Source organism: Silurus aristotelis, assembly GCF_946808225.1.
Source record: "Silurus aristotelis genome assembly, chromosome: 3".
Lineage (NCBI taxonomy): Eukaryota > Metazoa > Chordata > Actinopteri > Siluriformes > Siluridae > Silurus > Silurus aristotelis.
In genome coordinates, this window is record NC_139576.1 from 23,781,786 (window position 1) to 23,807,956 (window position 26,171).

General features: G+C 40.8%; 1 protein-coding gene across 4 annotated transcripts in view; it reads right to left on the reverse strand.

The window, feature by feature from the left end:
* Window positions 1–1,898: 1,898 nt before the first annotated feature.
* pard3bb (par-3 family cell polarity regulator beta b) overlaps window positions 1,899–26,171 on the reverse strand; it is a 259,615-nt gene continuing 235,342 nt past the window's right edge. For all 4 annotated transcript variants that reach the window (XM_083537986.1, XM_083537987.1, XM_083537984.1 and 1 more), the window contains 2 exons: window positions 10,341–10,417; window positions 1,899–3,484 (listed from right to left, as the gene is read on the reverse strand). In XM_083537986.1, coding sequence (XP_083394112.1) covers window positions 3,145–3,484; window positions 10,341–10,417 — 417 coding nt within the window. In that variant the 3' untranslated portion in view covers window positions 1,899–3,144. The remainder of the gene's footprint in view (window positions 3,485–10,340; window positions 10,418–26,171) is intronic.

A 26,171-nucleotide genomic window follows, 5' to 3' on the forward strand; every position in this document is an offset into this window, starting at 1 on the left:
CCAGCAGTTTGTCCAGCACACAAGAGTCTACACAGGGATGTGTGTGTGTGTGTGGACTCATTCATTTTAGAGACTGGAATGTGCAACTGATTAAAGAAATAAGTAATGCGTACTAAAATGAATATATGAACCCACACACCGCTCCAGCACCGCTCCCATTAAAATGATAGCCACTGTAAAATGGCAGAGAAAGCACTTTCATTCTGGTGTTAAGCTCTAAAGCCCTGACGGGGAAAGAAATGGGTGTATTTTTTCGTCCCACCCTTCATAAATCCGATCTGCGACGTTCGTTCAGACACATACACAGAGTCACTTCCAATTCACCGTACATTTCCACCAAGCGAGTTTAACATCTCTCCAAGGGATGCCTTGTTCCCCACTCAGCTCAGGACAAACGTTCCAGATAACACACGCTGCCAAAAGTACTGATTGAGTTGTAAACACTCCAACGTGAGACCAAATCCATTTCAAACATTCGGTGGCAGAGTTGCGTAACACTTCCAGCAGCGTTATACAATGATACTGTTGTACCCTGCATAATTTACCTCATAGCAGCGAATCGAACAATTAGCAAATAAATCAAAGAAAAAAGCACAAATAACATAGAAATCGTCCATCATGTAAACGACCCACTCATCACGATGTGGGGTGACGATTATACAACGCACTCTTCTTCCTTTCCTGACAACCATGACACTGTGGAGAACAAGCCACATCAAACACAAAAGTGCCTCTGATGCTAATTAAAAGTTCACCTAATAATAACTTCTAATAATTACACGGCCCAAATGGATTCTGGGAAAGCTGGGAGGACGGAGTAATTACGCCAGAAATATTTTTGAAGGCGGTATGAATGAAATTGCCACTTTATAAAAGAAAAAAAAAACCCTACCAGAAATAATAAAGCAAAAGCAGCAAGAATTTCATCATGGCTTACAAATAAACATTTAGCTAAATAAAAAATAGTCCTGAATCTATAAAATTGCCCCAAATCCACCAAGTGAAATTGTTTCCGTATAGGAACAGACAGGCACAAGGAATGTGTAGACCTGGTGAAATGAAGCAATCAGACCTGATGTTTGCGTAACCTGGAGTTTAAAGAGAATGTCAAACCAGGAAGCTTGGGAATGGGAAGTGTGCACTTCCTAAACCAATCTTGAAGAACGCAGATGTATACAAAACTATAACAAATAGAATTGTCACAATATGCTGAAAATAGAACATCAGAATGTGTAGAGCTCCTGGAGAGCTGCTATCTTACACTCCTTTAAACATTTTGCTGACAGTACCCTCTTTTGCTGCTGAGTGTCTCCTGGCTGTAGATTGAGCGCAGCGCCTGATCACCACCTGCAGTGTCTCTTGATGCCGCTGCCAACACAGAAGTTCTACTTTGCTCCTCGAACTGTTCAGTGGCAACGTTTTTCTGAATAGTCTCAGGGCTGCTTAGGCCTCTTTACCCTTTGTGTGATTGGTGGACTGGAGCTGGACTTCACTTGCGCCACTGAAATCAGACAACATTTAAAGGAACTCCGTTTACCAGGCCGCTTGTTTTATCACCAGTTTGCAATGTTCAGTCTATGAAAGTGAAAAAGGGAACATCCAGGAAAAATTAACTCGTGGGTTTTGTGTGTAAAAGTAGTGCATGTTTCCCTGGCCGGAGGAATGAGCCAATACATCAGCAGATATCACAGTTTGCATAAAAATCTACAAATATGTACTCTTAATTCTCCAATCCTGAAGCTTCATTAGAATAGAAACGTGTAATCACAAACTTATCTCTATGTAGGTCTGACAATCTAAACTGATAATAACAGATGTTAATTACTAACACAGAGGTAAAATGTTATGTACACTTTAAAGAGAAAACATTTTTTGAAAGAATTCAAGCGAGACAATCCTATTTTTAATGCATATTTAATAACGTGGTGTTATAAAAGAGGTTAGTAAAAAATGTTTGTGTTCACAATTAACATTTGTTTGGTTTGTTACAGAGCTATGAAAATATACTTGAGTCATACGTGTACATCAAAGGTATTACAATCGAATTTGTCCTTTATCTGCTTTCTAAACGTCCACTGTGTCGTTTTTACGTTCGAAATGTGCGAATAGCGCGGCGGAAAATAAGAACGGAAAGCTGCCGCTTGCCGAGAGAAGCGTGTGGAGCAACAACTCCATCGTCTTCTCGTCCTTCTGATGTGGTGGTTCCTTCGTTCCTTTCTTGACAAACACATTCAATTTTTGGTTGATAAGACTTCAATCGAACAGATATAAAATACAAACTCATTAACAGTAGGACTAGATAGAAGAGAGTACCTTCACATAACAGTTTATGAAAAAAACGCCTTTAAGATATAAAAAGACTCTTACTGGTGTCAGTGGTTCTAAATGATGTTATTTGAAAGTGTCACCAACAACTGCATATAAACAGCATGGTTGTAAATAATAATAAATGCCCTAGTGTAAATGAATAAATGTGTACATGCAGAAAGTAAAGGATTTAAAGTGTACAGGCAGAAGGCCACGGATGTGACGGTGAACAGACTTCTCTAATATGACAGGACTGAAAGTGTGCACAAAAGTGTATATGGGGACCTATAACCCCTTTAAAATCCCCATCCAATTACATCCATATGCCTTCTGTATTTATTTTATTTACTGAATAATACACATGTTAGATCAAGAAAGAAATAATAAAATGGAAGTTTTAGGGATAAATCCAAATATGATAGCACTGGAAAGAAGGCAATAATACACTCTTTAGACTGAGCTGATGAATAAAGTGGAGAAGCGTCCAAGCCTTGGCTCACATAGGCATGGTAACATGGGAATCTCGCTCGACTTGGAAGCTGGAGCAGGTATGCTCGTACACATACACCACCCTTTGGTCGCGTCACAGATTTGGAGAAAAAGAGAAGCTCTTGAATGTAGTTACATTAATGCTCACTTGGCAGGAAGACAGGAATGTAGTATGTGTGTTTTTTTTTTGTATTTTTTGTATTTTTTTATTTTAAAGACGTGGCCTTGGGCAGCAAGTCACTCAGGATAAGGCAAAGTGAACCACAGGTCAAGCACATAAAAACACAGAGTTGTTGTTGAATGTTGTTTTGTGTGGTTGTGCACCAGGCAGGATATATACTGCTGTGTTTAAACGGCTGCAGTCATGGCGTTCTTCTGTCGCGGGTCAGGATGGCGACCATCCGTGTAGGTAAAGCGCTCTGGACTAGTGTGTCTGAAGCCTCCACGGTTCATGGTGTCGTACCGGGCACTTCGGAGGGCCAAAGGGGGTGAGGGGGGCACGTCCTGGCGCATGGGGCCTCTCTGTGGAGGGTGGGGGTGGTAGAGGCCTGGGTCGTTGTGCCGAGGATCCAGGGGGCGATGGGGGTAGTTGGAGTGGTAGCCTGGCTGTGGGGTGGTATAGTGAGCAGGGTCCCTGTGCCCAGGCCAAGCTTGTCCGGGGTATTCGGTGGAATCCACTGGACCCCTTCTGTAAGAAAGAGCAGGTGGAAAAAAAAAAAAGTTAAAAACTACAAAGTAGAGCTTTTTTTTTTCTGAAAAGAAAAAAAAAATCCTTCAACATTTTCTCTGTGTGCCTGAGAATCGCTACCTACTCCTGTGGCAATAGAAGAGCTAATAGGAGCTTAGGAAAGGAGGGACTGAATTGTGTTTGACACCAGGACTTCTGAGCAGAGGTAGAGAAATACTGGCAGGGGATACAGACCCTGAGGGAGAGGAGATAGGGGAATACAATAATGACCTCTAATCCGAGCTGAAATACAGAGATGGAGGCTGTGAACGAAAAAGCTACGGTCCAAAAATGGCATCTTCAATCTGCTGTTGCATAAAGTTTAGGATTAAGATGACATGCTTTAAAGGAATGATGACAAGTTTAAAGGAACACTCAGCAATTTGGATTAAACTCGCAGAAACTCAAATTTAAGGTTCCCAGAGATCCATCACTGGGCTAGAAATCCTCAATCCTTAAGGAAGATGGGATGCTTTTTGAACTGAAACATACTGTAACTGACACCTTTTTGTGTTGATTGGTTACATATTAGTAGCCCAAGTCATTTTATTAGTTTTTCTGCTGACCAGATATTTTACTCATAATGTAGTAAAGTATCAGAGAAACTTTAAAGTGCGTCAATTATTTTCATTTTAAAGTAACTGACGTCATCTATCAGGACACATTCTACAACCAAGTGGAAAACCAGTGGCAATAAAACATTTGGACATCTCTGGCCCATGTGGCTGATTAGGGAATCATCTGTTTAGCAGCACAAGAGCAGGCAGGCATAATCCAGCACTCTGTGCCTTTTACAGGCGTAGACATTTGCTGAAAAAAAGGGTGTGAGGAAGCTATAAGAAACTCAATGCAGTCATGAGCTTGGCTGCTTCTGTTAAGCTGCAACACATCTTTACTCATAGCTCAATTTCAGGGTCAGTATCAGTGCAGCCATGTGACACATCTTAAAAATCTAGGATACATTAGTCCACCTATTCACAGTAGATCCCTTCCCATGTTTACGTGTCTGCCACATGTCCGCGAACAAGCTGCCGCTGAAGATATCAATTAGCACTCATATTCTCCATATCACAAAGTGTGTATCTTCGGTTCCTCCTGCTGAGTGTGGAGAACATTAGATTCAAGAGTCCTTAGCACGATGTCTGCTATTCCAGCTTATCTTAGCTACATTTTGTTGAATGGGGGGCTATAACAAGACAGGACTGCAACAAGGAGGGCAGGAAAGCAGGCATTCCAAAAATCATCAGCATGCCCTCAATCTCTCTTCTGTGCTGACCACACATTCAGCAAGACAGCCGGACGTCTGCTGCACACACACACACACACACACACACACACACACACACACACACACACACACACACACACACACACACACACACACACACACACACACACACACACACACACACACACACACACACACACACACACACACACACACACACACACACACACACACACACACACACACACACTCTCCTACTCTATAACCTATTCAGACCGGACTTGGCCTTGCCATGTCAACTTCCTCAGGCTCTGATAAGCATGTACACAGAGAAGAGGAGTGCAGAGGCCAGCTATATCTTTCCTGTGAAAGATTATCAGCTTTGGCACATGTAGCGGCTGTCTGCACCTGGTTCAATCCCCCATCACCACCCCTCTACCACCCCCCCCCCCCCCCCGCCCCCCAAAAATATTTACAATAAACCTATATTCTTCTCCCTGTGAATTCTCAGACATGTCTGCCCTTCTCCCTGACACTAATCTAAAATAGCTGAAGCATTTAGAAATCCCAATTCTGGCGTGTTAAATTGCAAAGCATATGCACACACTCAAATCCAAATCTCCTCCATTTTTTATTTAATCCCTGGTATTAACAAAATTTGTCCAGTTAATTGCCCATAGTCATATCCCATCTGATTTCCAGTACCTACATTGAAAAGACTGGAAATTGCACATTTAATACAGCCATCTGCAATGGGGGATTGAGTAATAACACTCTTATTACACATAATAAGTCCCATTATGTTTAAAATATCATGCAGGAGAACATTACATCAGTCAGTCGCTCATTTATTGCTGTACATCAGCGCTAATGTGTTATGGCGGGCATCTGGGAGGAATTCGGTGTCAGTGACGGAGCTAAAATCCTTTTCTTGTTTTGGGATTTCTCACACCTGCCTCTGAAACTAGGAGGACATTCCAGAGTCACCAAATTGCTGGTACTCATTCGCAGTGGGATTTCTGGAGTGTCAGTGGGAAACAGCTGTCTGAAAAACTCAGAGCCACGGCTGCGAAAACCCTACACCATCACACGTGACAAAATAGATGCAGGAACATAGACATTTCAGACCATGCCAGTGATCCACTGCAGAGTTCTGGCCAGTTTGGAAAACCTCTTTCAATGGTACTTTCTGAAATAACTGTATGTTTCATCTGTCTTAGTGTCGGCTGTCTGACCAGCTCAGTTAACAGATGACTGAACTGCAAGAAATCCTCACATACTGTGTGAAAACGTACACTTTTTTTTTTTTTTTAGCTGTACTAACCAGATGCTTTCTAGAAAGGTTTAGGAAACTCAATGTTATTTCTACTCCATAACCACTTTGAATAAACATGAGGATGTTAAACTCCTGCCAAACGCTGTAAATACTCATTTTGTTGAAACATGGGTAGATGCAGCCAAATACCATTTTCCTTCATTCCTTAAAATACATTAAAAAAGCAACCCCACCTGATAGAAACCCACCATGAATGGACCAAATATCACCAATTATATATAGGCAATTTTATCATCGCTTTAAAACAGCGATGACACTCATGAAGCCAATTCGGTTATAATAAATAGAGCGATCGTCTCATTCACAAACTCATCATATCAAAGTTCAATCCTGAACCGAGTGCTCATGTGGGTTTTCTAACCCAGTTATGTACTCATAAAACTCCAGGTAACAAAGTTTCACTTTTGAGAGTGAAATTTCATTACCCAACTTGATAAGGCACTAACGACAGAGAGACCAAAACAAAAGAGCAATAAAGCTCGAGTGACGTGTAATGAAAGATAAATGGCTTTATCATCCAGCACTGCTGAGAGAGCAGTACACACACTCAACGCGTCCTTCTCAAACGCTTCTCTTCTATATATAGACGCAGGGTTCTGCTTGATATGATGCTCTTATGGAAGGTACTTTCTTTCTATTATTGCCGAACTGTTCGATTTTTATCTTGGTCGGTCGGTTATGTTCTCTCCTGAAATGTTCTTAACCCAGTTGTGTTATACTAGTAAAGATGCGATCGTGTGTTAATCTCCTACAGAGCACCTGGATGCTGAAGTGACGCCCCGGACCCTCTAAGGCTGGCCAATGTTTGCACAGCTGCCCTCAGGGAACCGTGCACCTTACCCCTCACACTTACACAAACACACATACACTGCTGACCCCTCTGAGTCACAAGACACCACCAGCACTCTGAAAGAGAGGCTCAGAGGCCAGATCCCAGCAGGATTATTTAGAATTCCAGGGTTTTTATTGGGAGAAAGGAAAGCAGGAAAACATTCCCGCTACCATTAAAAGCTTTAGCTGTCAGTTCCAATGTATATGCATGTAGAAATATTTTCCCTTTGACTAAAGAGTGTCAATTTAAGAGTATTAATATCAATGAAAAGAAAATATGAGAAATAGCAAACACTTCTAGTGGCATTTAAATAATCAGTAAAGAAAAAAGAAGAGCTAAACACAGGTAGCGCATGGTTGAAAGGATGAATTAGGTGGTTAAGTGGTCTCAGTGTTTGTGCTGCTGTGCAGGCAGAAACAGTTCTGTGTATTTTTGATCTGAAACCTGCCCACGCAGGAAGAATTCCTTCCGAGAGGCAGCAGAAGAATGCTGAAGGTCGACACCTGTAGAAAAAGGCCGACGGCTTTTTGTATCGCCGCTCCGCTTGCTGTAAGAAATACCAAGCTCCTAACTCATTCAGCGCCTGAAATCACGACTGATTGTTCTCTACCGCAGCAGCCAATGAAACCATCGATAAATTAACCCGTGCCTGATTACACCATTAACCTAACATTCTCCGTCTGTTACCTGCCTGGCGCGCTAATGGGATGTTGTTTGATGCCTGGTGGGCCGAGCTGTACTAAATGAGCTTTGCTCTAATAAACTCATGCCTGCGCGCTTATTGATGCAATTGAGGAGAAGTTGGCTGGAGCAGGGAGCTGGATTTCACAGCTGATTGGATATAAAGAGCAGCTTTATTTTCTAGAATCTACCTGCGATAAAAGGTGGGGCTAAGTGGAGCGGCTGGAGGGAAAACGAGCCGGAGCTGAAGCATTTAATGAATGAAATGATGAAGGGACAAGCTGAAAAACAAGCTGCAGCAACAGAGGACTTGCAAACATACAAACTCCTGAAGCATGACAGAAAAACTTTTCCATAAACAGCAATCTGTGATGGAGAACTGGGTGGCAAAGTGTAATAACAGTGATCTTTGTTTGTATGCTCCAGATTAAATTTTACACAGAGGAGTATTAGGGCTCTGTTGTTTATTCCTCAGTGTTAATTAAGGAACCTTTAAGGAATAAGAAGGAAACGCAGAAAGGTAAATGGTTAATTTAATAAATTTCCTTTAAAAGATACAAGCGTTTTATTAAAAATGTTCAAAATGATTAAAGCAGATGAAAAAAAGTTGGGTGATATACACATGTATGACTGAGTTCATATTTGATAAAGATGGTCTATAAACCTGGCCTTATGGATACTTGCAAAACGAATACACCAGGACTGTGATTATTCCTTTAATGCTACAGAACCAATCAAAAAACAAAAAAAATAAAAAAAATAAATGAAGGTAGAAATTGTAGGCACTGGAAGAGTGACGAAGAGAAGAAAAGGAAAAAGAGAGAGAGACAGCGGGAAAAAAAAGGGGTGAGGAGGTCCAGCCTAGCACAGATGGTGGATGCTTGGTTGCCAAGGCAACATCGTACAGGCAGAACAATGGAAATATGGCATTATTTTCATAGCTCTCGTCAAATGTAACCTTTTTTTTTTTTTTCCCTTTCTTGTCACAAGTTCTTTTTCTGGCATTTTCAGTTCTAAATCTGACAGCTCTCCTGTACGTCTGACTGACATGTGAATGCTGTACTAACAAATGTCCAAAATTGCTCCAACAAGTCTCTTAAGCGCTGTTAAGACCTCGGAGCAGCAGATTTTAAACTCGTTTGAGCTGTGTAGGCGAGCCAGCAGGTCCTCGACATGGGACCTCACAGCGTAAGTGACTGGACACACACACACACATTGCACTATACTTGTGAAGACCTTCCATTGCTAGGAATATAAATGTATTAATTAACTCTATGCTACCAATTTGTCTGGTGGACAATTAAACAAACAAAACAGTTTTCTCTGTCTAATTGAGCAAAACTGTCTGATATTTCTTGACTTTGTAGTCCCCACCAGAACATAAGGACGCACGTGTACTCACACACCCCCTTTGCTAGTGGGCTGAAGAAATCTGAAGAAGCCTGTTTGGTCGCAGTAATAACTGTGAGTGAGGAAGAAGTATGCGAGTGTGAGTGAGAGCGAGCGAGAAAGCGTAGGTGATGTGGCGACTGATTTGCACTCTATAGAACTGGAAGCAATTGCGTCACTGTGCCTCATCACCCCGAGTTCATCCAAAGAGGCCACCATCTGCACATTAATCACCCAATTATCACCCCAACTATCCAATGAAAACCCTTCCGGAATCAAGCGGAACTTTGACTTGGCCAGCTAATCCAATAATCGTCGGATGGGGAGGGGCGTGCACTTCTTTTGATTGGACGAGCAGTCTGGATAATGAGCGTGTGTATTATTTGGTTAATGGTTATAATTGGGCGCATGTGGAGGAGCGTGCAATCGGTCTAACAACCTTCCTCCACCTGAGAGGACCAGTGACCTCAGCTCGGCAGTCTGGGTTAGAATAACAAGCGGGGCTAGGGTTAGCAAAGGGCTGTGTGGAAGGCTCATCGCAATCATGTCAGCATAAAAACATCTCATTGTAATGGAACTGGAGCAACGGGGTAACTTTAAAATTTAAAATGGCTTTTAAAGTGGGCTCTGGGGGTGTTTGGGTTTATGCAAAAGTCTGTACTGGGAAAAAAAAAAAAAAAACATTTCTGAGATGATAGATGCATTGTAGCTCTAATTCATCCCTGCATTATAAGTCATACAGTGACACTTTCATAAAGTCATCCTGAGCACCTTCATTCTGGCGAGTATTTATTTTGCTGATTGATGCTAATCATTCGAGCTGGGTTTCACACCCATCCGTGCAGATGCTGTAAAAGAGACAATGCTGTTACCCGATTCAGGCCCAGAAATGCAGTGTGATATCAGGTTGCAGTGCCGGCCTGTCTCCCCTGAGAGGATCAGGTGAATTCCCAGGCGGAGAGGGCCTCAGAAGGCAGACACTCCAGATTTAATTATAAGCTTTAAAGAGGATTACTCAGCACTGCGCAGTGAGGGCCACGGTTAGCCACTTTCTTTCGCTCCCATTCGTATTCGTCCCTTGAACTGCGTTTTTTTTCCGATCCTCTTTCCTCGTCGCATTCTCCACGTCCCTTTGTGTTTCTTTTATTCTTTCTGCACTTCTGACTAATCATGTTTTTTTTTTTTTTACTTTCTCTGTGTGTCTCATTTATTTATTGCTAACCAACACTTCTCTCTTTTTTCTGGTCTCTCAGTCAGTTATTTCCATCCTTCACTCCCCAACACTTATCTCATTGCTGATCTTTCCATAACTGTCTTTTTTTTTATTGGATGGGTAGATGAATGAGCATACCTGGGTAGGGAGGCATACTGGCGCTCCACATCCTCATAGCGGGGAGCCATTCTGGGGTCAGAACTCCTGACAGGAATCTGTAAAAAAAAAAAAAAAAAGAAGCAGAGTGTGAAGTCAGACAGAGAACCAACACTTCCACACACAAAGCCTTTCACTGTAACACAGAGTTTCAGCACACTCATCCATTCTTGTCGCATACGGCTTGCGATGGATTACTACAGAACTGATTAGATGACATGAATACCGCAAGTCATTTTTGGTTCCGACTAAGCTCAGCTTTATTTCGGCTCCCTTCCTCCTCCGCATTAAGATGAAAGTTCCCTTTCTCGCTCTGAAATACCGGCCGGTTCTGTAATCAAGGCCTGAAAGGCTGTGAGAGAGCAGTTCACAAAGGATGCTTATTGGGGATTTAACATCAAGAGTCATCTGTGTGTGTGTGTGTGTGTGTGTGTGTGGGGTTGGGGGGGTTGTAGGAGGTTAGATTAAGTTACTAAAAACAGGAAGGATCTGAGTGGTCCAGCACTCATCCTGTCCTAACCACTGTCTCAATCCTGAGGAAGAGGCACATAGCATCATAAAGTCATATTTAACATAGATTTCAGAGAAACACCCTTCAAAAACTTCATTCATTGTCATTCATACTTTTCAAGGACTTTTTTTTTTTAAATGCAAAACCAGTCGCTTAATTCCATGTTTTTTTTTTTTTGTTTTTTTTTTAAGTTCTCGCACAATTTTTTTTCTTTCCATATAAACAAGACAAGTGTGATAGACATTTCAGTCGGTGAGAATCTCAGCCTGACACATATCGGCAACTTAATAAATTATAAATACTGACAAATAATCCATGAGGAAATTATTCCAGTAGATTTAGTTGCGGCTGACGGATTGAAGGTTAGAGCCATTATGGAAAACTGGCTGCTTTTCCGAGGGCAATAAGTGGGAAATTGTGTCATCCGTCTCAATGAACTGGTTTTAAATATACGCTCGCTGAGCTGCCACCTCTCTCTGCCGTGCTCATAATGGCTGGCCCACTGCCTGCATATTAAGCACATTTCTCCTCACTAGCTGTGAACATGGAAATGTCTTGAGGCCATGTCTTCACAGTGAGAAGATAAAGGGACAGGCATGCATTACTTAGGAATTGAGAAACAGGTTGTGAGCAGGGCAAGAATGGACTAGGTAAATGACAAAGCATTCCTGATGAACAGGGAGAGGGGAAATACAGTTCCCGGTATTCAGTGTCAGATGCTCAGCATTTTTGCCTTTTTATATTTTTCACAGGCTTTTCCGAATCAAGTGTTTTGAATTGAGATGGAGTCAAGGATCTTTTTGCCCCTAGCTGAAACAGTCCTGTAGGCCAGTGTGGTAAAAGGCCAGGATGAGACTGTGTAGCAGGCAAGCCCAAGGGGAACAAAACACTTATAGACTGGGAAAGAACAGTCAGCTCCTAGAGCCTGATATTACAACTCCGTGCCAGTGCAGGACTCGAATTTTTTTCCCACGGGTATCCCGTATTACAAAGTGTTGCGCAATAAATATTTCTAATACATTTGGACTACCTTGTTTCCTTGATGATTTGGCAAAGATTGCACATAGCTCACACATTCACTCTCATTACCATCTTAGCAAAGCAACACATTAAGCACCAGACTAAACAGTCGTTTGACTAGACTGATTCTGAAAGAGAGGCATTGATATCGGTCCAATACTACGCTCATTAACACCTGCTACTCCCACATCAACATCCAATACCAGATCATACTGTGTGATATTAGCCAGGGTATGACGTCGAGCAACGCAAGATTAAGTGAAACTAACAGACCTCGCCCAGTATGTTGTTCTTGATGACCAGCCACAATCGAAGATTAACTCCGGATTAGCTTTTTTCCAGTCCAGTGCCTTCATCTGAACCCAGCCTGAACTCAGTTTAAAAAGAACCTGATCTCTTTGGACATACTTGAAAAGAAACAACATCTAACAGCTCCCTGACTCCCGAGAGCAGGTAATAGAGTGAGGCAGGGATGAGATAATGACGCTGTTCCTGACTTTAACCTGATTTTTTAAGCGTCTCACTCAAAGTTTATTTTGCGAATCCAGACACCACATTGGATGTGAAAGATAGTGAGAGTCAGGTGAGATGAACCTCAAAGTGAAGTGATGAACAGAGTGAGAAAGAGAAAGAAAGATTTAAAAAGCAGCTCTTAGGTGGGATGAAATACATCCTTTGTCCAAACATGACTGGTGATAACTGTTTAAAAAAATTTATAAAAAATAAGCCTGTTTCATAGGTATTTACAAAAACCCTCTTGTTGGTTGAACTATATGCAGATTTATGTGTATCTCAAAGATAATCAGTGTGATTGTGTGTGCGTGTGTCTGTCTGAGTGCAATCCAGTGTCTCCCGTGTGTTCATTTGTGAGGTCCAGGTCTCTCAATGGAATGAGTGCATTTCCCACTTTTCCCTAAGATGATGGTTTTGAGCTCATGAATATTCGATCACCCAGATTAAACCAGCGCAGTGCGAGCGAGCCAAACAAACAGAGCTGCGCAGAGAGGAGCCAGGTCACAACCCGGCCGAATGGCAGGATATGAGACTTTCCACCCCGTCACCAAATCTCCATATTAGAGCTGTGCAGACAGGTGGCGGCTCCAAACAAATCTCATCTGACCGCCTAAAACACCCACCTGTGGCATTATCGAGTGTTTGTCCAAACAGGGCCAGCATTTCAGGCTGAAAATGGCACTTGTTAAATGTTAATAACCTCTAAATGAGTTTGGTCATGGAAAAACCTTTTCCTGCATTGAAATTAATCTCGCGCTCGCTCTTTTCCTGGCGTATTGATTTCAGGCCTAAACACATACATTAAGATACATTCAATGATAAATGTGTTGGTCTGCAGTAAGTACATAGCCGAATATGATTACTCCTGGCCTGCTCGCATAAAGAAATCAATCTTCAGGTTCTGCCAACTTACAAACCAGGGGAGCGGAACATGAGCCTAAAGGAATGCTTTCGAAGTTTTAAACGTACGCCGTACATACAATGTTTCTCTCACCTCCAATCTGCCAAATGCAAAACCTCAATCACTTCATGCTTGCGTTCATTTTCCAAAACGTTTTCTCACATTATATACATGATATAATACATTATAGCCTGTTTTAGAGCTCTTACCTCATCCCTACTGAACACCTTTGGGATGAATGTGAACGCTGACTGCACCCCAAACCTCCTCACCTACATTTGTACCTGACTTTACTAAAACCTTTGTGTCTGAATGAGCTCAGAACTTCACAAGCACACTACAAAATCTAGTGGAACATCCTCCCAGAATAGTGGAGGGAATTATAAGAGCATATTGGGACTCAATGTGTAATGTGACGCTGAAAAAGCACATACTATACTTATGACCAGGTGTCCGCAAACCTTCAGCAATATAGTGTATGTTTAAGGTCCACGGATGGCTTTAAAGTGCAAACTTTTCCAGTCTTGCCAGAACCCTCCAGTACAGCAGGGACCTCAATGAAACCATGTTTATCCACTGGTGCATATAAAAGCAGCATAAAAAGATAGTGACTAGAGCTCCTTTAGATCAGTGGTGAATTTTCAAGGGTCTGTGTGGCTGACATATGGCCATGCAGCACTAGCAAGAGCAGCAGCCACAGTGTGAAGTTGAGCACTCTGTGTAATGAAGGCTACCGAGAAGGCACCTCGGTTCCTTAGAGCTAATGGCCTACAGAAAGCCATTTCACGGCATACCGAGCAGAAAGGGAACACAGTCCGCGGAGGAACTCGCGCAGACGAGACTGACTGACACAGCAGACACGGACTGGCCATCCTACATGCTCTACAATCTCTATCAAAATCCAAACAAAGACCTGTGTTCATCTCAGGTTCAAAAACAAGGGACCACACAGCTCGTGAAAGCCCAGATGTTTGCGAAGCAATTAAGCCTTGTATTGCAAAACAATTGTGTAATGCGATACAGACTAAGCAGAATGGTGGTTAAATGTGTTATATTATTTTATATTGAATAATACATAGCTATCCTAATTAAATAACATGTCCATGCTGAATGAACTATGAAGATGGTGAGATTTCACGTCGGGTCATTTTAAAAGCCAGTCGTCCATCTCTGGCACATGAAGGATTAGAGGGTTATTAATATCAGCTCTGAGAAATCGCTTCCATTACTTGACAAGGAACAGTGCTTATAAAATACAGTCAGCACCGGGAACATGCAATTATCAGCAGAAACAGCACGGCCCACAGACGAAAAAACAGGTAATAGCATGCATTCCTAATTAGTTAAGGTCTGGCTTTGTGCAGGCAGAAAGGACAGGGTGTAGTAAAATATGAAATAATAATAATAAAAATCAGTTGCTGCTCTTTTTCCAACAGACTTGGGCATTTCATCTTCAGCAGAAGCTTGTTGGAACAGTGTGCTGGTCATTACTCTTAGACACACATCTGATCACGTTCTCGTGAAGACATGAATTACTGGCCAAGTCAAATCCAACTGAAAGGCAATCATTTATTCCTCTAAACTGGTAGTATAAATTCAACATGCGCAAAAACACATGCATCGTTTCCCTCCCTTGGATGGGTGGTGAGAGAGATGAGAGCGGCAGGGAGCTGAAGCGATTCGCTGATCGGGGCGAGATGTTTTATTTCAGGACGCCTGCTGAAACAGTAACAGACTGCCGAAAAAGAAGCCAGGATGGGATTGGGCCTGCACAAACAAAAAGACTATGCGCACACACACACACACACACACGGATACACAGAGTATAAGCTTCTAGCTGTTCTGAGAAACGAATCCCGTTGGATTGCAGACCAAAAAAAAAAAAAAAAGGAACGTCTAAGTAGTTCAGTAGTTCAAAAGTCACTTTCATTGTGCCCCTCTAAAACCGGGGCCACGTTGATGACATGCTTGAATATAAACTCCATGAAGATACGCACACAATTTATTTTTTTCCCATCCCTCACTTAGTGCACAATCACACTAACACACAGCCCACTCATGCATCCAATCAGCCCCAAATGCAACTCTTCCTAATTGAGTTTAGCTGAACTGCTGGCACTGCACAAGTGATGCGAGTTATAGATTATACGAAGCTTTTGCATCGCCATCGATTCCCTTGCGGCAGGATGGGGCAGGACACGATGAGCTGTTTGGAGAGTGAAGGAGACTGAGCCATTCTCTGACCATCGCTACCATTTAATTAAGTGCACAGAGCCAGAAGACCACACAGCAATACTACAAGTACAAGTGTGTGTAAAGCACTTCTGCTTACTGGAGACATCAGAATGGGTGCAATAAAATGTGAGACACAGACTTCATCCTTAATGTATATTTTTTTTTTACTTGAATCTAGTTACGCCTAATTCTTTAACACCTATTAAACAAACAATAAACACTGAGTGTTTAGTGGCAACCCCCCCAAGATGTGTTCACCCCTTTCGTACGTATAATAGTGGTGTTTCTGTTGTTATCCGAGAACTCGTATTGCATTGCTGCCAGCTGTCCTTCCTATGGTACACGGGCTGCATATGAATCAGGAAAAAGTGCTCGATTTCCTACCTTTCTTATAGTTTAGAAAATAATCTACCACACAAAAAAAGGCAGTAAGATCCAGAACAAAGCGACAATTGCTAAACATTTCTATGTTTGCTAGCCTCAGGTTTATCTGCGGTTGGTTTGTCATTGTTGTATTAGAAAATATTCGTAAACTGAGAATTCATGGACAAGCTCAGGAAACACAATGGTGTCATATTCGCATCGGGAAGTGCCTGTTCACCCTCTTTCTTCAACAGGGGATTGGTCATTTTTCTTTCTGCTAGCTCTCATTTTCCTTCCACATACCATCGCTATGACTAACAGTCAAAGTCGGCCTGAATGTCAGCAGGCATCTGCGCTCAATAAAGCTGTGGGCTAAAAACAAACTCATTCATTTAAGTCCACTTTGCCGTGCTGTTCTCCTTTACTGCAGTAATTGCCGTGCCTCGTGAAAAGCCATCAATTTCCAATCCTAATTAGTAAGGGTCCTTAAAATCTCCCCGGCAGTCTCTGAACGCCAGTCCCGCTGGTATCAGATGCAATCGCTAGGAGAGTCCTACCCAGCAACAGAAGATCTCTTTGATAGCTTCAGTTTTTCATCATTTTCTCTAATGAGATGGCATTGATTTTAACTGTTACATGATGACCACGTAGCAAGAGAAAGTATATGAAACACTTGTGCTGTAACCTCACGTCACTTCAGAATTCACTTTCTGCAACTGTGTGTGTGTGTGGATCAGTGAAGTGCAAAAACAGTAAAGCATAGAAGCTCCCACATGATATTAGACCATTTTATTCTCTCTAATTTTCATTTCTGCAGCCAGGGTGAGTTATGCAGAACCATTCAGGGGAAAAAAAAAACATACCCTTTTAGGCTCAGAGAGGATTCTGCGAATTTAATTACTCTAAACGAGAGCTAGAGAAAGAGGGAAAAAATCTGAGAGAAAGAAAGAGAGAGAGAGAGAGAGAGAGAGAGAGAGGGAGGGAGAGAGAATAGTTGTATTTTTTTTACTGTATCACAACACCAAGGATCTTGTATCTGAAATCCGAACTCCGGGTTAATATCCAATTTCGAATGTCAAATTCACTCAGGATAGAATTGGATACTATGGGAACGAAATACACATGTTGCACACATTGCACAAGTTCTCATTATTCAGACAATTAACAACATTACCCAAAAGAATGGTGCTTTTAACTACAGAGGAGTTTGCACATATTCTGTCTTGAATAGATTCCAGTGGCTGTTACATTTATTCCTCTTTCACGAAACGATAACACAGACAAAAAAATCTCTCTCGAATCAAACCTTTTGATATTTGCTGGTATTCTTTAGATAAATCTTCTTAAACTCATAATTGCATAAATAAAAGCTTAACTCTGATTACTGACGCCATCGTTCTTACTACATCGCGTCCACTTCTTGGGAATTTACCTTCCTTTGTTCTTCTAATCCATGAAGGAAACTTTGAAGGTGGCCATTTTAGGAAGTTGGGGTGCTGCTCTGTCTGGGTGGCAGCGTCCCCTCCTCATTTTTCAGACTCTCACTCTCTCCTTATCAGGTACCCACCTTGAGTTCTTTTAAGGACAGCATGCAAATTTACAGAGAAAAGAGGCTCTGTAAGCAGAGAGGGAGGTTAAAGCTGACGGGCCTCGCGAATAAATCTCAGGCGCTTTCATATCGTCTTAGTGGAGTCGGCATGCCCTTTTTTTCATTTTGCACAGGACAAGCGTACAAACCGCAAGTAAGCATTCGAGAACGGAGCCATCTACAGTACAGAGGAATGCAGGACTGTGAGCAAAAGACTTTGTTTGGAATCGCATCTTATTTACTTTATTTGCGACAGTCTTGGAAAACCCTTTACATGGTGGCACTTTATAAACAGTTTATAAACGCTAACTATCTGTTTGTCTTTGGCATGTACAATACTGAGAAATGCTATATGAATATATTTCTTTTTTATATTTCTTTAAATAAGCTATATATGTTTTTAATTATTTTTAGCAATTAAAAAAATGCAAAGTGAGCCATCAGATGAAATGAAATCCAAAAGAAATCAATATGCTTTTTCCTAAATTCTTCCTTTTTTTTCCCACTTGGTACAAATGATCATCAATAATGATCTTTAATTCCATATGTAGGCTGAAACGCAGTCATTAACTGAAACAGAAACAGCTGGGCAGGAGGCTTTATGCTACTCCGCTACTAAGGTGAAGTTTTGTAAGACAGTTTCATGTCACAGGACATGCACCATGGCAAGAATGAATACAGCTATAAGACACGAGGCAGCTATACTGTATAACATCATTCATAGCTCACTTCAACACCTGAAGATATGCCATTAGTAACGAACAGGCTGAAATCTACTGTCTGAAGAAGTCTGGCCAAAAGTGGTCTTTATGGAAGAATTGTGAAGAAAAAGCCACACCTCTGAAATGAGAACAAGGCTGAGCAACTTAATTATGCATGAAAGCATAGGAAGTGGGGCGCAGAAAAATGGCAGCAGGTGCTCTGGACTGATGAGTTGAAATCTGAAATATTTGGCTGTAGTGTAATGTAATGAGTGTCTGCAGGCAACAGTAAAGCATTCTGGAGGTTTCTTGGAAGTCTGTGGCTGCATTTCTGCAAATGATGTTGGAGATTTGGTCAGGATTAATGGTGTCCTAAATGCACATAAGTATCAATCATGCAATACCATCAAGACAGCGCCTGATTGGACCCAAACTTATTCTGCAGCAAGAATCCAAATGTACATTCAATGTCATTAAGAACTATTTTCAGCATATAGAAGAGATCTCAACAGCATTGAGTCTGTCTGCGATCACATGAGGAGATTTAAAGAAGCCTACGTCTGCAGAAGATCCGTGGTTAGTTCTCCAAGATGTTTGGACCAGCCTACCTGCTGAGTTCCTTTAAAAAAAAAAAAAAAAAAAAAAGAAAATAAAAAAGGGAAATCTACCAAGAATTGCTGCTGCTTTTCACACCAAGTGTAGTCACACCAAATATTGATTTGGATTTCTCTTCTGTTCATTTATTTGCCATTTTGTTAATTAATAAACTGTTAACCCTTTAATTTTTTAAAGCATTCCGACTTTATAGTATGTCTTTACACCTGCCTAAAACCGTTGCTCTCTAGTTCCTAGTTGAAAAACGCATTTGAAAATTGCAATTGTGCATAGATTACTGAACTGATTCTTAATTGACTGGACAGTTTAACCTCAAACTGTAGCTTATACAACAACTTGATCAAAGCTAAACATTCACTGTGTGAGAAAAAACATTTAGCTTAGCAACGTTTAAGATATACGTATATAAGCAGACTGACTGTTGGGTCCTTGTGATATGACAAAATAGGGAAATTTTACTTGAAATTTATTTCCATGTCAATTTAGAGAAATGTATTTATGTTAACAAAAGTTCATCTCAGTGACCGAGTGTTTTTTCTCAGACAGCTACACACTATGTAATGATGACAAGAAGCCAAGGAGAAAAGATCCAGTAATAAGTTACAGACCAACATATGCAGCTGGTATAGGATACCTATAATGCACTATTCTGTGTGCAGGGATTAGGGCAGGACTTGTTTTAGCTGCATTTCAGTACTTATAAGAGAATATAGCTGGTGCATTTCCATTCCAGGGTGTGTGACCTTCTGTGTGCCTCTGCTTGAGCTATTCTTTTCTATAGGTGCAGTCACTATATCTGTGAAAGTACTCTGGTGTGTGTGTGTGTGTGTGTGTGTGTGTGTGTGTGTGTGTGTGTGTGTGTGTGTGTGTGAGTGAGTAGCAGCTGGCTGGGCAGGCAGGTTGAGATGGAAGGTGTAATGGGATGGAAGCGACGCTCCTTTCTCTCCCTCATGGAGATGATTGCCAGTCAGAGAACGCTTGGTTTATAATGCAGCCTCCCTTACAGCGCCAATCCCCATAGCTCCGCAGCACCACCGACCCCTGTCTGTCTGCAAATCATCTATCACTCTCGCCTGGTACTGCACACGCCACAGCCTGCATTTCAAAAGCACAAGCTTCTGCCTACACATCAGAATTTTTCATTTTTTCTTTTTATAAAAGCAGCACAAGTGAGGCCATTTATAATTGAAAAATAAAGAAAGATATCGTGCAAATATGCAGGTGGTGACAAACAAATGTTTGTTCTTTTTACCCAACAGTACAGGAGCAACTGTGACATATAAAACTGCACCTGAAGTATTAAAAAGCTAAAGGTCCATCTTCATAATGTCACGTCAAAAGGAGATGTCAGGTTCTTTGAGGGTAATTGCCTGGTATTCTTTTTTTTTTTGGGGGGGTGCGAATTTGCACAGCGCTAAGCAAAGCGTTCCTGTGACATTCAGCAGCGCTGCAATCAACAGCATGACATTAAAGTGAATTACTGTCCATTACAGTGGTTCCATTTAGTTTTGAATACAGAAAGAGGGAGAGGGAGCAAATAAGAGATAGATTAGCACTCGGCGGCAGAAAGTACACTCTGCTGCAAGTCAGGATTCGTCAGAAACAGTGGGTATTAAAGGTCCAAATGGATGGTTTTCGACAGTAATGCCAGAGTGTACAAGGCAAGTCGGTGATCATTTGAACATAATACCACCTTCAGCCAAATGTACATAACCAATGAATGTAAAAGGCTCTCAAAGCTTTAACGGCTACAGATGGAAAAGGAAAAAATTACTAACCGCAAACTATATTTTGGCCTCAATTTGTACTTTTGAATGTTCTGCCTAATACCTTATTTCAAGGTGGAGGCAAATGAATGAAAATCTGAGTGCAGCTTCAGTCAGTCTGGCCTTGTTTATCAAGGCTTTACTGCATATAGGTCTTCTATGGAGAAAGGCAGATGAAGGATAGTCTTAGCTTCAGATGCTCCACACACAGAACATATATACTGTGTACACTTAGCTGTGATCCAAACTCCAATCTAATTAACTCTTCTAAGAATAATGCTCTGCTGGTCATTTTAGTCCAAAAGTTTCCTTGCCTTAAAGTTAGTGACCGTGGTTAGCTAGAGATAGAGGGCGGCTAATCCCTTTACTCCTTTCTGAATTCCTTAAATCCTCAACTGTGAATTCCTGAACTGCACAAGGCATTCTGTCCTTTGAAGTCCTCCTGCGATAATCCACTGAGGCGATAGACATTCCGTCAAAGCAACATCTCTCAATGCTCATTAATTGTACACAGAAGACTCAATGCGCTCTTTCCACACTATCCCGTGAACACGTGCCTAATTTTGTAGTAATGCCCTTCCCTGTCTCTGACCCCTATATACATTTGCAGATGGAATAGTCTGGACTGCTGTGAGGGTTGATTGAAGGACACAGCAGCACAGAGGATGGTGGTGGTAAGGTCCGTGTTTGAGCTGCCCCGGGGTTAGAGGCTCAGTACTATGCTGGTGGTCATTGACTGCAGGGGGTAATGGGTGTGATCAGTGACCCGACTCATGCATACTGGAAAGCACAGCAAGCCAATTAGCACAGATTGTGTAGAGGAACGCAGCTGGAATCATGACCGACTCAACTCTGGCTGGCTGGAGGCCTTGACTCCCAGACTGCATGCACTCTGATTCAGAAGGTGGTTCAGTTTCATATGTAAGATGCCAGGTCAGGATAAAAAGAACACAAGGGTGTATGCTGGTAGACAAAATTACTAATACGAATGTAGTGTCGCATCATATCATACTGCTACCACCCAGAAGTGGATTATTTTCTGAAAAAGAACATTTCATAGTGTTTCAAGCTTGTAAGAAATGACACATTGTGCTTTTAACAATTTATAGATACAATCCATTTAATGGTATGTCTGAGTTCCTCTTCCTGTTCACCTACTTTATAGTAGCTATTAACAGTCATTTCCTCACCATGCACTCTTTTTTTTCCCTCACTTTTGTAAAAGAACAAAGATGCAGACTTGTCATGCTATCAGAAAACAAGAAAGTGAAACTTCTCTGTGCTGATGAGGTCATAAGGGGAAAACCTAATATTAGTAAGAAGTGACACCAGAATTTCCTTCCATTCGTGCTATAAATGAATAAACTTAAAAATAAGGTTTTACATATCAGTGATGATTTAACAAATGACAAACATGCACAGTTCATTTTCATTCTGTTTGTTATTAGCTTTAGATTATATGGAGCCTCTGCCGTACAAATCGTTATGAATTCACAACATAATGTATAGGAGCTAGCACATTACTGTAAACCTTTCAGCTGCAACTTGTGTCAGAGCTGTTAAATCCACACCTTGAGGTTTTGAGAATTCAACTACACCGAGGTGTAAAATGTATATATAGGTATATCACCATTCACAGCTACATAAATACTTTGATTGCCCGAAGAAGATATTTAAGACTCTTGCCACCATTTTTTTGAGAATTGTTGTAGAAGAAGAAGCCAGTCTCAGGGCACACAAACAGCCATTCAGACCGAATCCTGACGACTGAAAGCAGGATATGGATTAAGGAAATTGAATAGGGAGATTGTAGGACTCTATTCAATCTAGGTTTAACACAGGACAATACAATGTTCTGTCCACTGGCGTTAAGAGTCTGAAAGCTGACCTGAATGCGGCCAAATTGAATTAATACAATACGATTACTCAAATACCACGCGTGCAATAAAGCCCACTGAAGGAAAATCTACTGTCAATAAGATGAAACAAATGTGATGCAAAAGGTCAGACGTCACTTTTATCTGACAGCCGGTGGAACATGTCTGAACGTCACCAGACTGCATTTCAATCTGGAGTGGAGATCGGTTGAAAAACTCCTGCAGTAGTAATGGTTTACAAACACTGGCACACAGAGTCATGATCTGTTCGACCTTCAGGCTGCACTGCACCAATGAAAAGCCCTCTCATCGTTCTGAACTGAACTGAGACTCTACTGAGCATAATTCCCTAAAAAGAAGTTAAAGGCAAACCAGCGTGCGCTCTGAAACTGGTACACAGTCATACTAGTCTTCCTAGAGCTCTGAAGATCTTATGTTGACAAAAGGCTTCTCTGGGTTATTTGCCCCGCTGTGGCTTTATATGCCCTTGGTATGCCAGAGTGCCTTGACCTGATTGTTCCAGACATTAATCAAACATTCCGACTTACCAAATCCAGACCACCATACACACACACACACACAAACCATGTTTATTACTCTGTGGTTTTACAGAGGCAATTAAGCAGCCTGTTAAAGGAACAGAGTTGAGAGTTTCTCCAGCGAAAACAGCAAAGTGTATATCATAAAGGCCCAGTAACTGAGCGCAATGGCTGTGTCCAGGCTAACTGAGGGAACAGACATTTGTGCTTGTAGATGCTTAAAATTAACAACTGATAAGTATAAAACGCAAAAGAATCACTCCATATAACTTCCTACACATTTCAAATACAAACGAAAGACATTTACATAAAGTGTGAATACAAAAGTAGTCATTTAAATGAGAGAAAAAAGATCAGAAAGTACATTTTAATGTTGAATGAGAGAGTTAATTATTATGACGCTGCTATAACACAACATTTAAGCTCCCACTTATACAAGGTGACAGATACATAATGAAAGTGCTTTCTGACTTCTGGGCTGCACAAAGATAAAAGATGTTGCAGATTTTTTTCTGTATTTGACTCTTTACATATTCAACAAGTCGGCACGTAATGAGCTTACGCTGCAATTTGGAAGACTGTCTGTCAGACACTTAAATGAATGAAGGTGGAAGATTAGAGTGCACTGTAAACGGAGCAACTTCAAAATCAATCAGGTAGCAAAAGTAACGCTCAGATTTCCACCCACCGCCTATGAGAAGCTTTTCCTCCAAACTGTAGTTTATTGGACGTGATATGAACTAGCAAAAAAGGATGTGTCAATATATATATATATAGGTCTTTAATGTACCAGTAACATTGGAGTTTCTCACTTGACACACTGAAAACAAACTCATTCGCATTTTGTTTAATAGAACATTTAAATGTATATTTATAAGCACTAGCAATCGCAAGTAGGGCTGCATCTGTTGAATTTTAGTAATCAAGTATTATACTGATCAGTCCTTCGATTAATCGAGTAAGTAGTACTTTTTCTTCATTAAAGACCAATACTAAATATACAAGAGAAAATAAGACGGGTCTCTTAAAATGAACAAGTCATTTGTTTCCTTTTTTTAGATTTTCATTGCTGAAATTGCAAACTGTGAAAACTGAACTCATTTCTTGCATCTAATTGCCATTATTTATTTTATATATAAAATAAAATGAATCAAAAAAATTTTTAAAAGTACATTTTAAATTACTTTAAAAACTTTCTGTTGTGTTCTTTGGCCTGAATCATCAACTTCTCACCCCTCACTGTTTTTCTCTCCGTTTTTCCAGTTTCCATTCTGCAGTATCTTCTGTGTTACCTGTCCAGGGGTCTCATTTATAAACGTGGCGTACGTGCAAAATGAGGGTAAAGACAGAGTCAAGAGTTTAGCGGGTATTGCGTCAGTAATAATGGTCTGTGGGGAAACACGGTGCTCTGTGTGTAGTTAAATTGACTAAATGTATTTTAATTACTTGAGTTACTCGATAAATCGTTTCAACCCTAATCTTAAGTCTAAAAAAAAAAAACAACGAAGCTGTCAAATAGCAAGGTGAAGATTTTAAACTTAGAATTTCTTTGTAAAATACAGTAACACTATATTAACCAGAAGAACACTCTGTTGTAGTGTATGTGTTGTATTGTTACAATGCTTTATTGGAATCACATTCTGTAATGATCATTAAAGTTGTGGATGGAAGTGATGTTATACATATCACACCTGGAATAAAAAAAATAAAAAAAATAAAAGTGTGCCATCCTGAAGCAACTAACATCTATGACTGTAACTAGCTCTAACCTCAATTATACACTGAACAAAATCCAGAGAGTTGGCAACAATATGATAAGAAGCAGAAAGCTGAAGAACTGCCAAAAAAAAAAAAAAAAAAAAAAAAAAAAAAAAAAAAAAAAGTGGTCTTTAAAAGACAGAAAAAAAAAAAAATCTTTTATGGACAGAAGAGAACTTGCCAAACTGATCACATACATGCCTAGAAGGGAAGTTGGAGATTAATGGTTGAGGCTTGAAAAGGAAACATAAAAGTACAAAAGGACTTCCCAGACACAGAATAACCTTCTGCAAGAAAGCAAAGAAAGTGAAGCACATAAGAGATTTCTTTAACGAAAAAGAACATAAGTCCCTGTGTCTTGAATTTTTTTTGTAGGGTTTTATTTTTGCTTTAGATTCAGGTGTTAGAATGAGAAGAGCTGCTAGAGTGGGTGATCTGAGAGAAACAGAAAGACAGGCTGAGAGTGTGAGGGTGTGATAGCTCTGCAGCTCTTAGGCCATCATCATTATTCAGCTCATTCAATGAGAGGAGGACCTGCAGCTCCAGGCTTCTCATTATACAGCGGTGCAGAGAACTGTGAGCTGAACACGGTGAACATTACACACTCAGGTCTCAGTCATGACATTCACAGTGCTGCCAAGCTCGGCAGTACAGACCCACCACGGCCATTACGACCCAAGTGCCATACGAGCCAAGGAGGGCCCATTAAAGTCAGCCGCTGCAGCTCTCAAACTATGAATGTGAGAGTAGAGGCAAAGCTTAGACTCAACCAGAAACACGCTAGTGGAAAATCCAGATTCATATATAAACAGATTGAGCAACATAACGTGACTGAAATTCCCCAAAAATATGGGAAACCTTATAAGCAGTTGGGAGCCACATGCAATAAATCTTGAGATTGTGGCACTACAATGAATGGTAAAAATGGTAAAAAAAAAAAAAAAAAAAAAAGGCTTCACGACAAAAAATCTTTGAAAATAAAATAAAATCATGTAAAAACAGAATTCATCCAATCATGTAACAAAAATAAACATTCTAAAGCCATGTCCTGATAGACATCTCTGATTTTGCAGGCAGAGCTCATCGGCTGTGCTGTAAAAAAATAAAAATAAATAAATAAATTATAAAAAATAATAATAAACCAATCTTCCTTTATAAACTGACGCTGAACTGTATGTTGGTGCGAAGTTTCAGCTTTGAAAAGCTGCTGTCTGCTTCAGCTTCCATCACTGGATGAGTGAGATATTCTTCGAGCAGTCCACAAATTTGGATACATTTGTGAGAGCATTATACATGTATAAATATCACCCTAAATGCATTTATCATCTATTTAACTCTCAGAACCAAGAATTATACAACTCCTTGGCTAATTGTAGTCCTAAAATACATCTCTAGATCTCTCAGGATCTCTATCCTTATATGTCTT